This window comes from Dendrobates tinctorius, unplaced genomic scaffold (assembly GCF_039654945.1).
Source record: "Dendrobates tinctorius isolate UK_male_01 unplaced genomic scaffold, ASM3965494v1 ptg000203l, whole genome shotgun sequence".
NCBI lineage: Eukaryota > Metazoa > Chordata > Amphibia > Anura > Dendrobatidae > Dendrobates > Dendrobates tinctorius.
In genome coordinates, this window is record NW_027361870.1 from 7,428,237 (window position 1) to 7,443,299 (window position 15,063).

At 43.2% G+C, this 15,063-nt stretch overlaps 1 protein-coding gene across 1 annotated transcript in view; it reads left to right on the forward strand.

Annotated features, from left to right (window-relative positions):
* Nucleotides 1-15,063, forward strand: part of BFSP1 (beaded filament structural protein 1) — a 45,962-nt gene that overhangs the window by 11,198 nt on the left and 19,701 nt on the right. Inside the window, exons 3-4 of the mRNA XM_073553748.1 lie at nt 3,966-4,061; nt 8,833-8,925. Of these exons, the coding sequence (XP_073409849.1) occupies nt 3,966-4,061; nt 8,833-8,925 (189 nt within the window). The remainder of the gene's footprint in view (nt 1-3,965; nt 4,062-8,832; nt 8,926-15,063) is intronic.

Consider the following 15,063-nt stretch of genomic DNA (forward strand, 5'->3'; position numbering starts at 1 on the left):
AAAAAACTGAATAGACCAACAAAATCAAGTGTGAACATTAGCAGAAAAACTTAGCTTGAGCTGACTTGAACAGAGCTGAGAACCAAGACCTGACAAGCCAGAAGGAATCACCAGCACCAGAATTGAGCGTCGGCTGTCTTAAATCCAGTCTGAGGTTCCTGTGGTCCAATCGTCATCCTCCCTATCAGGTGGCAGATCCCCACTGATTAAATCAGCCTCACTACCTCCTGTTACCACCAGAGGGAGCCTGGAAGGAGAACTCACAACTGGTAGACCAGAAAATGAACTCACAACAGTCCGGGCCTCTTTTCTTAACCCCATTACCTCGTTACCCCCAAAGCCTGTTTTCACCTTTATATCCGGACCAAATTTTTCATTTCTGACTATTGTCATTTTATGTGATAATAACTCTGGAATGCTTCAAAGTATCCCACTGATAGTGAAATTATTTTTTCATAACATATTGTACTTCATTATAGTTAGAAAATTTATTCTCTATGACTTGCTTTTATTTGCGGAAAAAACAGAAATTTGACGACAATTTACAAAATATTGCAATTTTCAAACTTTATTTTTATGCCCTTAAAACAGAGTTATGTCACACAAAATAGTTAATAAATAACATTTCCCACTTGTCTACTTCACATCAGCACAATTTTTGATTTTTTTAAGTTATAAGTTATAAGGATTAAAAGTTGACCAGCAATTTGTAATTTTTCCCACAAACTTCACAAAACCATTTTTAAGGGACTATATTAGATGTGACTTTGTGGCTGTGTGCCCACAGTAGAGTTTTTTAAGCATTTTTAGGGGTCATACCGCTTCAAAAATGCTTAAAAGAAGCTTCCCAATCATTTTAATGCTTTTTGGCCTTTTTGTGCCAATGGATGCGTTTTTTACCGCAAGGAAACGCTTAGCGGCTAAAACGCAGCATGTTCATTAATTTTACAGTTTAGTCCGCGCTTTTAGCTATTTCCTATGGCCCAGAAGACGCGCGAAAAAAACGCATCAAAAATGCACGTTTTTTTAAAGCAAAAAATGCTTGAAAAAAGCGCAAAAAGACGCGCAGTAAAAAACCCGCGTTTTCTGGGAAGGGGTCCGGTTTTGTGTCAGGTTTAAAACGCTACTGTGGGCACATAACCTGAGGGGTTTATATGACAGAAAATACCCAAAAGTGACACCATTCTAAAAACTAAACCCCACAATGTACTCAAAACCACATTCAAGAACTTTATTAACCCTCCAGGTGCTTCACAGGAACTTTTGGAATGTGAAAGGAAAAAAATAAACATTTCACCTTTTTCACAAAAATTCTACTTTAGAACCAATTTTTTTTTATTTAGTCAAGGGTTACAGGAAAAAATGGACCCTAAAATGTGTTGTGCAATTCCTCCTGACCATGTGGATACCTGCTATGTGGAGGAAAACCACTGTTTGAATGCACGGCAGGGCTTGGAAGGGAGGAAGCACCATTTGACCGTCTGAATGTAATATGTGCTGGAATAATTAGCAGATGCCATGTTGCATCTGGATAGTCCCTGATGTGCCTAAATAGTAAAAACTCCCCACAAGTGACACCATTTTGAAAACTAGACACCTCAGGGAACTTATCTAGATGTGTGTTGAGCACTTAGACACCAGATGCTTCACAGAAGTTTATAATGTTGAACCGTAATAATAAAAAAAATAAAATTTCTCTACTAAAAATGTTTTTTAGCCCCAAATTTAGCATTTTACACAAGGGTAAAAGGATACATTGCACCATATAATTTGTTGTGCAATTTATAGTGAGTATGCTGCTGATACCTCTTACGTGGGGAAAAATACTGTTTGGGGCGCATGGCTGGGCTCAGAAGGGAAAGAGCGCCATTTGACTTTTTGAATGTAAAATTTGATTAAATAATTAGCAGATTTTATTTTAAAGTACAAAATTAAAGGAATAGTATGATTGAATAGTATGATTGCATAAACGTTTGTATATTTTAACATACAAAGGTTAAGTACATATAAAGATTAAATACATTTAATGATTATGTACAAACACTCACATCATCCATCACCAAGAGGCTTTTAAACATCACTAGTCTGGAATGCGAAGGAACACCAAGACAGAAAACCCCTTGAAAATTCATAACACTGCATGGGTGCACCCAATTATGCAAGTATCACCACACTGTAAACATACAGGTACCCAAGTTTTTGCTTCTATCTCAGTGATGTTTCTCTGGCCTTATATAGTGATTTACACTATGTAATAACTCTAGTTTCACCCTGCCCTTCCAGTGGCCAGCTTTCAAGATAAGATAAGATAAGAAACAGAGATACCATGGAATCATCAGAGGATGGGCAATAAACCTTTAAGGGCCTGTCACACTAAGCGATATCGCTAGCAATATCGCTATAACGTCACTGGTTTTTGTGACACAGCAGCGATATTGCTAGCGATATCGCTATGTCTGATACTTAACTCTGACCAGCTCCCCCTCTGATTATCGCTGATCGCGCGAGAACGTCCTGGACCGTTTCTCGTCGTCAGCTTCCTGCTGGGCTTCCTGTGGCGCCGACGAGTGACGCGTGGACGCGGGCGGGAGAACGTCAGGATCGCCTTGTCTGACAGGTAAGTAACGACCCCCGACTGCTGCTATGTCGCTGGTGAGATCTGCCTGTGTGGCAGCTCACTAGCAACCACTTAGCGATGCACCAGCGATCCTGAACGGGATCGCTGGTGCATCGCTAAGTGTGACAGTACCTTTAGATACATAAAAGCCCACAAGGGATAGACAAAACCACCACAGACAGAGGTTAAATAAACCTTAATGTTTTACAATAACAAACAGAAACATACAATTGTCGGTGAACTGAAAGGGCTTCAGACAATAAGCAAACAGTCCACAAGATTGTGTCACTATGAGCATTGTCTGTTTATCTGTAAATGTATGACCGAAAATGCAGCTATGTAATGGTCTAAATGCATTCTTTATATTTCAATATGGACTCAAAATAGCCGTTTTTATCTTCACACTACAATCTTGACTGATTATTAAAAATAGAGGGGTCCCAATACCGTTTTTTTAATTATTGAAATAAATAATTGTAAAAAATGGCCTGGGATCCCCTCTCCCAATTTTTGATAACCAGCCAAGCTAAAGCAGACAGATGGGGGATGGTATTCCCAGGTTGGGAAGGGGCCATGGATATTGGCCCTCCCCAGGCTAAAAATAGCAGCCTGCAGCCACCCCAGAAAAGGTGCATCTATAAGATGTGCTAATTCTTGCTCTTTGCACAGCTCTTACCACTTGCCCTGGTGTGTTGGCAAGTGGGTTAATAATTTTGGGGTTGATGTCAGCTGTTTTATGTCTGATGAAACCAATCCCAGGGGTTAGTAATGGAAAGACATCTATCAGACATCCCCATTGCTAACCCCCTAGTGAAAATGAATAAAGACACAAAAAGAAAAAGTCCTTTAATTGAACAAAACAATGCCCTTTTTTACCCATTTATTAAAATAAAACTAGTAGTTCTCATCAGCCCATGCCTGACCAGCAGTAACCTTTCCACCATCTGACACAGCTGCTGGCTCACAATCTGTTATTTGTGTGACAGCGTGGGAACCACAGCTCTGTGACTGGCGGTAGCATGTATGGTTACCGCTGTTCAGAGCTGATGTTTCCTGCGCTGTCACACAGATGATAACATGGAAGACACTGGATATTTGGGCCCCCCATTAATTTGAATTGGGTCTGGGTACCATTCTGGTCCCCGAACGAAACTGTTTTATAAAGTTCGGCTGAATCCAACGGACTCAAACGTCCACGGGTCCGCCCATCTCTAGTTGTGTCCATTAAAAACTTTTCATATTAATTAATATATATGAAGCCTGATGATCCATTGAAAAATCTGCTGGAAATAAACCAAGCATTGGGCACATTTGTAAATGGAGACTAATAATTTTCGTTATATTTTAGGAGGCTGATGAAGCTTTGCTAAGTAATCTAGAACTACAGATTGAATTTCAGTTTCTACAAGATGACATTAATGCTGCAAAGGACCGATATAAAAAGGTAATTTTACAATTTGAATTTTACAATTTTACAATGAGGATGTATTGAGAATGGAGGTGAAATATATTTTTACAGTAGGTATTTCTGTTTTGAGCCATTCAAAAGGATCTAATGGAGTTAAATATTAGAGTGAGTTTGGCATATATAGATTTATTAACAGGAGTGGTATAAATGAGTGGACACAGAACACTCCCCTAGTGGTGATTGCAGTTTGGTAACATTTTAGGATTTTAAAACAGATCTGTTATCAGACCATGCTGCTCTGCAAAAATTAGTAAGTAAGGACACAGATCAGATTTCCAATTAACCAAAATTGCACAAACAATATTGTACTGTTTGGTTAGTAAGAGCAACGACCACAAACAGTGGACACAAATTATGAGTTCAGTATATTCGTGAGAAGAAGACCTCTCTTCCCTCTTCCATCTGCCTTGCTGACAGTTATTGATGGCCTGAAAGGGGCAAGAAGAGGCAGGTAAGGGCACTCTCTTCAAGAATACACTGGACTCTTTAAACCCGCTATATTTCTTGATCACCACTATTAGCCAAATACAATAATGATGTTTACGCCTTTTTGGGTAATAGAAGAACAAGCCTGTCCCCATGCTCTGCTGCTTATAGAACAGTACAGTGTGATGTCAGATCCACCATAACTCATTATTTGTACAAAGAAAAAGAAAGATTTGTAAATTCGAAGAATTAATACAAGACTCTGAAAATAATTGGGGTCCTAAACCACAAGTAAAATTAAGTTTTGACTCCCTAAACCAGCCTAAACCTCTTGGGATATAGAAGGTTCATTCATAACCACCCTGAAAACCACAAATAGTGGATCACTTAAGCCTTAATAGGAACTTGTCAGCAGGTTTTTGCTATATAATCTAAAAGTAGCATAATATAGGGCAAATGAGCCTGATTCCAACAATGTATCACTTAGTTTACTGGGTACAGCAGTTGTGACACAACAAAAATTCTTAGATGCAGCATGAAGCAGAGCTGAGGAAGCTAACCCTGCCCCAGCAGGCTCTCAGTGTACATTGCCTATTGACATTGTCTATTGACTGTCACGCTCACGCCTTGGCTGAGTGGCGCGAGCCAGGGGGTTGTGGCCCCACTGTGCCACAAACCAGACTACCTTGGAAGGGGCGTAACTACGGCAGCTACCTCGGTCTTCACTGGAGCCTCTGATGGTGAGGTCAGGCTTGTGCGGCAGGTAGCTGCCGGGTGCCACTCCAGGGTGGCGTCTGGCTGTGGCTGCTGATCCCACTTGGGAACAGGACACCTTGACAGGTGCGAGTGACAAGCAGGCTGAGACACAGGACAGGCGGGCACGGCTTGGAGACACAGGACAGGCGGGCACGGCTTGGAGACACGGGACAGGCGGGCACGGCTTGGAGACACAGGACAGGCGGGCACAGCTTGGAGACACAGGACAGACTGGCGTGGTATGAGAAGGGACAGGTAGGGACCTGTTCACACAGCAGGTGCAGGCAGGAGGGAGTGATGTATGTTGGAACAGGATTTGGACCTGTCCACACAGGAGGTGCAGGTATGGTTATAGGCAGGAGTGTGGAGTAGGCAGAGCTGCAGGAGTGCAGAGTAGGCTGGGCGGCTAGGAGAGCCGTGCAGGCAGTGCGGCTAGGAGAGCCGTGCAGGCAGAGCGGCTAGGAGAGCCGTGCAGGCAGAGCGGCTAGGAGAGCCATGCACAGATAGAGCTGCAAGGGTGCAGATTCACAGACAGAGCTGCAAGGGTGCAGATAAACAGATAGAGCTGCAAGGGTGCAGATGAACAGATATAGCTGCAAGGGTGCAGATTCACAGACAGAGCTGCAAGGGTGCAGATGACCAGATAGAGCTGCAAGGGTGCAGATTCACAGACAGAGCTGCAAGGGTGCAGATGAACAGATAGAGCTGCAAGGGTGCAGATTCACAGACAGAGCTGCAAGGGTGCAGATGAACAGATAGAGCTGCAAGGGTGCAGATTCACAGACACAGCTGCAAGGGTGCAAATGCACAGACAGGGAGGACACAAGGAAAGACACAGCAGGGAAGGAAGCCACGGACAAGGAGAAAGGGAGATTAAGGTAGGACAGAGTACAGACAGGGTACTGGAACCAAGACTCAAGGGCCAGGATATTCAGCCTCCTGGCAGGCAGACAAGGTATGAGGCAAGACAAGAAGTATTCCTCCAGAGAAGGAGGAAATACACAGCACAGGGCCTGGCTTCCTCAGCCGCAAGATACTAACTGAGATTAGACATTGCACAGGCAATGTTCCAGTGGGTGTGGCAGGGTTAAATAGTCCAGGGCTCTAGGTGATTGGTCAGGGACCCATTAGCCAGGTGCACCCTGACTGCATAAGAACCAGAGAGTTCAGGCGCCGCCCACCTATACACACAGTCAGGAAACATGGAGAGCAGAGGCACAGAGCTGGCAACAGACAGAATTCACAGCATGGCTTGAAGCAGAAAGTAAGTTGGTGTGTGGGGGATGGGAGGCCATGCAGTGATGCCAGCAGGGTTGTTACATTGACAATGAGCTGTTTATCGCAGGAGGGGGGCTAATCATGGGCTGCCATAGTCCAATAGTGATTTTTTACTGAATGCTAAAACCTTAATTGTAAGTAAACAATAGTACACAGCCAAAAAAGTGACACATCACTGAATTCAGTGTCTCAACTGCTAACTCATGCTGTCCTCAGATTGCATAGCAAAAACCGCCTGACAAATCCCTTTTAAAGGAATTCTGGACTAAAAATAAATTTCAGCATTCACTCTATCTTACTGCAGATTAACGAGTTATCACAATGCGCATTATGCACACTCTCATGATTCCACTCTGTTGCCACCTTGGGCAGTCGTCAAATGACCACTCATATGGGATTTGCATAATGGTTGTCTCAGGCCAACAAGCAACTTTTCCTGCTTTCCTAGAACTTCTAATGAGAGAAGCAGATGAGATGTTAGTCGGCAATGATCGCAAGTATGTAAATCGCATATGAGGGATGTGACGACCACTCGTGCTGGCAACAAAGAAGAATCCTGTAATGCATACTGTCATGATTCATCAAACCGCAGACACTGCAGAAATGTATGTTTAGCCTAGGAATCCCCTTTCAAGAGAAACTATCACTTGCCATAAATATGTAATTTTTTACCTAGTGTAAGCTCGACTGTTCCCATGAATCTGGTATTATTTTTCTTTTATTTCTGCACCTTTCCATTCTGGAGATATGGCTTTCTCTTCCCATGGTCATCATGAAGACTTCCATGGAAAAAGCTAAGGATAATGTCCACTTGGCTAACAAGAAAAGCTTTATATATAGGGAAGAGGTGGCCATATCTGAGGAACGCAGAAGGGCAAGAACAAAAGAATAACTTTTACACAAGCATTTACACAAGGTAAAAAGCTACCATATTTTGCAGGTTACAAGATGCACCAGACCATAAGATGCATCCTAAATTTTGGGGAGGTAAATAGGCACAACACTTTTTTAAATAAAATGGTGGTGCGTCTTATAGTCCTATATGGAGCGGGGTCCCAGGAGGCAAGATTGCTGCTGCAGGAAGCTGGCGACAGTGGCAGGAGTGGGGTGATGCTGCGGGTCCCGAGCCGGGAGGAGGGAGTGACCTGACGCTACAGGGAAAATGTCGGCAGTGAGCGGAATCCCCTCACTTATCATTGATTTCCCTGCGTTGGGCTTCGGGAAAATGGCCGACAAGACAGCGCATGCGCAGATTGAGATCCCGGAAGCCGCAGCCCACAGCAGGGAAATGAATGGAAAGTGCAGGGACTCTGCTCACTGCCGACTTTTTCTGACAGCCCAGGGCCCACATAGTCACAGCACCTGGACACCTCCTGCTCCCAGCCTAGGTCCTGCAATATCACCCAACTCATGCAGCCTCCGCCAGCCTCCTGCAGCAGTGACCCTGCTTCCGGTGACACTGTCCAAAGCAGCAGCAGCACCTTCCCTCCTGGTTAAACTACATTTGGATTGTAAGACGCACCCCCATTTTTCTCCCAAACTTTGGGGAAAAAATGCATCCTATAATCCGAAAAATATTGTACATATTTATGGCAAATGACAGTTCGACTTCCATTTCTAAAATACTATGGATACTGGGTATTACCCACTATACTAGAACCACCAGGAATATTAACAGATTTCTTCACCATGAATCCCTGAACCACCTGATATAATATGTATAATGCATCAGAAAAATGACAAAGTCAGTATGATCACAAGACATTGACCATCTACAGGTCCCAAACTGATCAGAAACCTCCTGCTCTGCTACACTGAAGTGATAGGGCTGCATAGTAATACCACCCACAGTTGTGGTGCGATTTTGAGATAAATGCAGCCATGTTTGTATCATCATGGACTACATTGTTAAAAATTATAAGCAAGTAACTTGCCATGTAGAGGAGAGTTTACTAACTGCTAAATTGCTTTTTCCTAATGTTGAAAAATGCATACAGTATGACAAAACGTATACAACTTGACGTTTTCTCTTTTTCTCCTGGCTACCATAATTCCATTTTCTTATATAAGCTAGGTTTGCATAAAAGTTGCAGCTTACCATATTACAGCTCTATATGGGATTCGTGGTTATGTTTTTCCATAAAGGCATGTACTATATTGCTGCTGCTGTGTGAACTGTTACAATCCTATGTGTGATGCATCGTTCTACAATCAAGTTCTTATGAATGTTAGATACGTTTATGTCTAAGCTAATGAATAACAATTACTTTGTATTTTTACTCCACAGAATCTCATGGAAATTCAGACTTATGTGAACATACTGCAACAAATTATCCAAACCACCCCTCCTGTGACTGCTATCACTGTCGGCATGTACGAGGTACAGTGATTTTTTTTCTTCATGAGGCCTGAGTACAATAATGAATGTACCAATGTATGCCATGACCACCAGGCCTTAAAGATGACCTCTCACTATGTCAAAGTGGGCAGGTTTTGCTCTTATTTTATTTCCACTGCTCCCCGCTCTCTTCATTAGTCTGTTTTTTTTTGTTTTTTTTAATCAACTGTACAGCTCCAAAGATTTGGGCTTTTTTATTCAGGGCTAATTTTATTGGTCTTTACCAAGTGGGCGGTGCTCACAGACACGCCCACAGAGAATCTTATGGCCATACCCCCTTGTACAGAACATTAAAACCGAGTACTAAATAAAAAGGCATGTATCACTAGTACCAAATAGCGAATTAAGAAAAAGAGCAGAATACTCAGAGGAACCTCGGGAATAAAATAAGTGCAGAAACTAGTGACTTTTGACCTAGTGACATGCCCTCTTTAACAGATTATGAAGTTAAATTCTCTGTAAACGTTGACTCCATGCCAGTCTAGTATACCTCCTGATAACCAATCTGTAAGTTTTTCCGCTCTGGTATGTGACCTACACAAGAAGGAAGCTCTGGTCAACCTTTGAATTTTAGCCCTTTGACTAACCACTTTACATAATGCTTTAATTAGAGCTGGAACTCTTTGTTCTCAGGATTATTGGTATTCCTGAGATTGAGCCCCTGTTGAAACTCATTTTCTGGCTTATTCTAACAATTTTCCATAACATAAGAAGATGATGAGAATACTTGGTTATGTTTCCTGACATAGCTGTGAGGTCTTACTGTGTAAGCAAAGTATTACTTAAAGGGAACCTGTCACCAGGTGTGCCCCATATGAGATAAGGCCACCACCTTTCAGCCCTCATTTACAGCATCCTAATATGCTGTGTATATGCCCCCAATCTGGCCTGCAACAAAGGAAAAACACCTTTTATTATACTTACTTGTGGGTGGTTGGGTCAGAGGGGTGTCGTTGGTCTTGGTCTGGCGCCTCCCTTCTTCTTTCAATGCCGTCCTCCTTCTTTGCTTTGTGTGGATGCCGCATCCCTACGTCATACGAACAGGTTCCCCGGCATCGTGCTCGTGCGCAGGCATACTTCTCTGCCCTGTTGAGGGCAGAGCAAAGTACTGCAGTGTACATGCCCCAGCACATGAGCACTGTACTACTTTACTCTGCTCTAGCCAGGGAATAGACGTACGCCTGCGCAGGAGCACAACGCCGGGGAACACTGTGTGAATGAAATAGGGACACATCATCCACACAAAACACAGAAGGTGGACGGCATTGAAAGAAGAAAGGAGGCACCGGATCAGGACCAGCGATGCCCATCAAACCTGACTGCTCCCTATGGTGAGTATAATAAAGAGTGATTTTCTTTTGTTGCAGACCGGCATATATACAGCATTTAAATATGCTGTATATAATGGCTGAAAGGTGATGGTGGGAAAACCTGGTAAGGCCTGGGTCAAATTGCGTTTAGCAGTCCGTTAGATGGACTGCGTTACCCCGCAGTATAACGCGGTGAAGCACAGTCCGTTAATGCTGCCATTGACCCCCATTATGTGGCGCATTGCGACGCATGCCGTAAATCGGCACGCGATCGCAATATGCCATCATTCACTGACAAAGCCTCGGACACGAGCTGCAGCGTCTGAGGCTCCGTCACCGCTTGTGCTGATGAATCATCAGCGCTAGTGGGTATAGCATAATGCAATCGCATTATGCTATACCGTTAACGCAGCCCGTCAACGCTATGCATTGAACGGGCTGCATTAACGCAATCTGAATCTAGCCTAATAGGTTCCTTTTAACTGATGCTATAACCATAGTCTTCATTCATCAAGACCAAGGATTCATTGTGGCATCCTACCCTCCTCCTTCCTTTCCTAATTGTCTTTGCTGTCTGTTTCAGGTTACAGCATCATGAAAGATTTCTGAATGTTGTAACATACTGCAGTAGCCTGTAAATGGAGAAGGGGAAGAAGGATCTCTTCCACTATCTTCTTAACTGCGCCAGTGACAAGTACCGTGCTATTTCTTCTTAGCTTTGTCCTTTGCTTAAACATGTTGTAATATCAATCTAAATGTATGGGCTTGACATTGTTAGCACAGATTTGTACTGGCAGATTTATAATTGTCTATTGTTTTTTAACTAATTCTGATTGAGATACAGAAGTTTAAAGGGAGTCTATCACCCCCAAAACTGAAAATGAACTATTTAAATATTCACATAAGGGACTTGGTCCCTATAATAAATCACACTGGTACTGTACTGTAGATTGTAGTAAATGCGTTTTATAGAAATACAGTTTTATTACATATGTAAACAAGAGGGCTTCAGTGCACACTGGTGGAGACCAATGACTGGGTGCACCCCTCCCTCTCAATTACAATACTTTACTCTTCCCATCATGGTGATTGACAGTGCTCACTTTGGAGCACTGCCTGATCTAAATCTTCGGCCCTGCACATACTGACGCTGGAGTAGCCGAGCACTTGAATACACTGTGCTAGATTGCAGGATCCGAGTTCTCACCCTGTTCTCTGGCTCCTCTCTGCACACAGAATCATAAGACAACTTGCAGTCACTAAACATAGCAAAGGGAATCTAGAGTGCAGATATACTGATATTCTGCCAGTTCTCATCTTCCTCTCGCATCAGCATTGTCTGCTGCTGCTTTGTAGTTATGTGTGCAGCAAGAGGCCACTATACATAGGAGAAGAGGTTGCAAGCACTACTTCTGCACGCTGACACTGTGTATGCAGGGCTGGGGATTTAGATCTGTCCGGTCACCAAAGTCTGCACTGTAAATCACTATCAGGGAAGGAACAGACTGTTATAATTTAGGGGATGGAAAGATGCACCCAGCCTGTTGTGAATTCTCTTTCTGGCCTCCCTCTGGTTATTACTGAAGGTAGTGGAGCTGGTCAGATTGACAGAGGGGTTGCGAGTTCTCTTTCTGGGCTCCCTCTAATGGTTATTGGAGGTCGTGGAGCTGATCTGATTGACAGAGGCTTGCCACCTGATAATGAGGATGACGATTGGAGATCTGGGGTTTCTGATTGGGATTTATGACAGCTAACTCCCTCTATCCCTGCTGGTGATTTTCTTCCTGTGCCTTTTGAGGTCTGATGTCTCCTGCTCTGTCCCTGCATGGTTCAGCTAAATGGTTCATTTGCTATTCTGTTTGCATTTGATCTGGTTTTGTCTATCTCTGCTTTGTGCGGGTCAGCCAGCTCCTGCTGGGGCTGTGCTGAATCACCGCCCATATGTTACTGCTTGTGCCAGTTTATTTTATTCCCTGCTATATTGGTCTCCTTTTGCTTTGCTTTCAGAATATACCAGAGTGTTGATATAGTGGGGGAGAAGTCGTGCGACTTCAGAGTTTTTTGTGCATCAGACGTATTGGACTTTTTGCAGGGTTTTTTGCATGATTGCAGACAGTGTCTTTCCTTTCCTGTCCTGTCTAGTCAGTGTGGGCCCTATCATTTGCTCAGTCTATTTTCCTGCCTGCGTTTGTGTGTCCATCTTGTCTCACCGACAATATATGTTTCGGGGCTATCTATTCCTTTGGGGTCTGCTCCGGGGCAGTTTAGATTTCCCCTTTCTTGCTTTAGGCTTAGTTAGCTCTCCGGCTGTGCCGAGGCGTCTAGGATCATTGTAGGTACGCTCCACGGCTACTGCTAGTTGTGTGGATAGGATCAGGGGTCTGCAATCTGCTTAGTTACCAACCTCTCTGGTTTTCTGTGGCTTAGCCTGGGCCTGCTATCCTCCTTGGTGTCCCATTCATAACAGAATCACCAGCCTAACTGTAGACTCTAGGGTACTCTAAAGAAGGAAGAATTAAAAAAAAAAAAGGTGTCAGAATTTTTTTTTATATATTTTTTCCTCATTTTTTTTTCTGGGGCTGTAGGAGGATATTTTTTGTCTAAATGGAGACTAAGCAATTGATCATGTTGAGCAGCTCACTGCTGAAGTGTGGGGAATTTTTACCTATCTCGCTCAATCATCTGCTGTTGAACCAAAAATCCCTACTCCTGATGTTTTTTCTGGGGATCGGTCTAAATTTTTGAATTTTAAGAATAATTGTAAACTAATTTTTGCTTTGAATCCTAACTCACCGGGGAGCTCTGTGCAGAAGGTTAAAATTGTCATCTCCCTGCTGCGCAGCGATCCCCAGGATTGGGCCTTTTCTTTGACACCAGGAGATCCTATTCTGGCTAATGTGGATGCATTTTTTCAAGCCTTGGGGTTGTTGTATGATGAACCTAATGCTATTGATCAAGCTGAGAAAACCTTATTGGCATTGAACCAGGGTCAGAATTCTGCAGAATTATATTGTCAAAAATTCCAAAAGTGGGCGGTCCTTACTAAATGGAATGACGATGCCCTAGCAGTTCTCTTTGGGAAAGGTTTGGCAGAAACCGTAAAAGATGTTATGGTGGGATTTCCTGTTCCCTCTGGTCTTGATGACTCTATGTCATTGGCCATTCAAATTGATCGGCGTTTATGTGAACGTAAAACTACATGAGAGGCATTGCCGCCTTTCGAACGAACTTCTGAACCCATGCAATGTGATAGGGTTTTGTCTAGGGCGCAACGTCAGGAGTTTAGAAGGCATAATAAGTTATGTTTTTTCTGTGGGGACGCCTCTCATACTATTTCTGTCTGCCCTAAACAAGAAAAGCGTTTTGCTCACACATTTGCGGTGGGCAGTGTACAGTCTAAGTTCCTTTTGGCGATTACCCTGATCTGCTCCTTGTCTACATTTTCCGCTAAGGCTTTTGTGGATTCAGGAGCAGCTTTGAATCTGATGGATTTGGACTTTGCTAAACATTGTGGTTTTCCTATGATACCCCTGTGGACTCCTATCTCTTTGAGGGGTATTGATGCTACTCCTTTGGCAGAGAATAAACCCCAGTTTTGGACCCACGGGATAATGCGGGTCGCCCCGGACCACCAAGAAAATTGTAAATTTTTGTTGTTGCACAATTTGCATGATGCTATTGCTCTGGGTTTTCCTTGGATGCAAACTCATAATCCTGTTTTGGATTGGAAATCTGTGTCTGTGGTGAGTTGGGGTTGTCAATGTGTTCATAGAGACACTCCTATTTTCTCCATCTCTCCCCAGTCTCATGATATTCCTGACTATTTGGCTGATCTTTCTGATGTATTTAGTGAGAGTAAGTCTGCGTCTTTGCATCCTCATAGGAGTTATGACTGTGCAATTGAGATAATGCCCGGGTGTAAATTTCCCAAGGGTCGGCTTTTCAACTTATCGGTACCCGAACATGATGCTATGCGATCTTATATCAAGAAGTCGTTGGAGAAGGGTCATATTAGACCATCCTCTTCACCTTTAGGTGCTGGGTTTTTTTTTGAGGCCATGAAAGATGGTTCATTAAGGCCATGTATTGACTATCGTTCCCTTAACAAAATCACGGTTAAATATCAGTACCCGTTACCCCTGATTTCTGATTTATTTTCCAGAGTTAAAAGTGCCTGTTGGTTTACCAAGCTTGACCTCAGGAGGGCGTATAATCTTATTCGCATCAAGCACGGGGATGAATGGAAGACGGCGTTTAATACTCCTGAGGGACATTTTGAGTACCTGGTGATGCCTTTTGGGTTCACTAATGCCCCTTCTGTCTTCCAATCTTTTATGAACGATATTTTCCAGGACTTTGTGGATAAGTTTTTGATCATTTATCTGGATGATATTTTGATCTTTTCCAGTGATTGGGATTCTCATGTGGAACATGTCCGGACTGTGTTCCGGATTTTGAGGGAAAATTCTCTGTATGTTAAGGGAACAAAGTGCCTCTTTGGTGTACAGAGGATTTCATTTTTGGGATTCATTTTGTCCCCGTCTGCTATTGAAATGGACCCGGGCAAGATACTGGCCATTTATGATTGGGTTCAGCCCACGTCTTTGAAGGCTCTCCAGAAGTTTTTGGGTTTGGCTAATTTCTACCGTAAATTTATAAGTAATTTTTCTTGTTTTGTTAAACCACTGACCGATTTGACCAAAAAGGGCGCTGATGTGGTGAATTGGTCTCAAGAGGCATTCTCGGCATTTCAGGAGCTTAAGCGGAGATTCACTTCTGCTCCGGTTCTACGGCAACCTGATGTCTCACT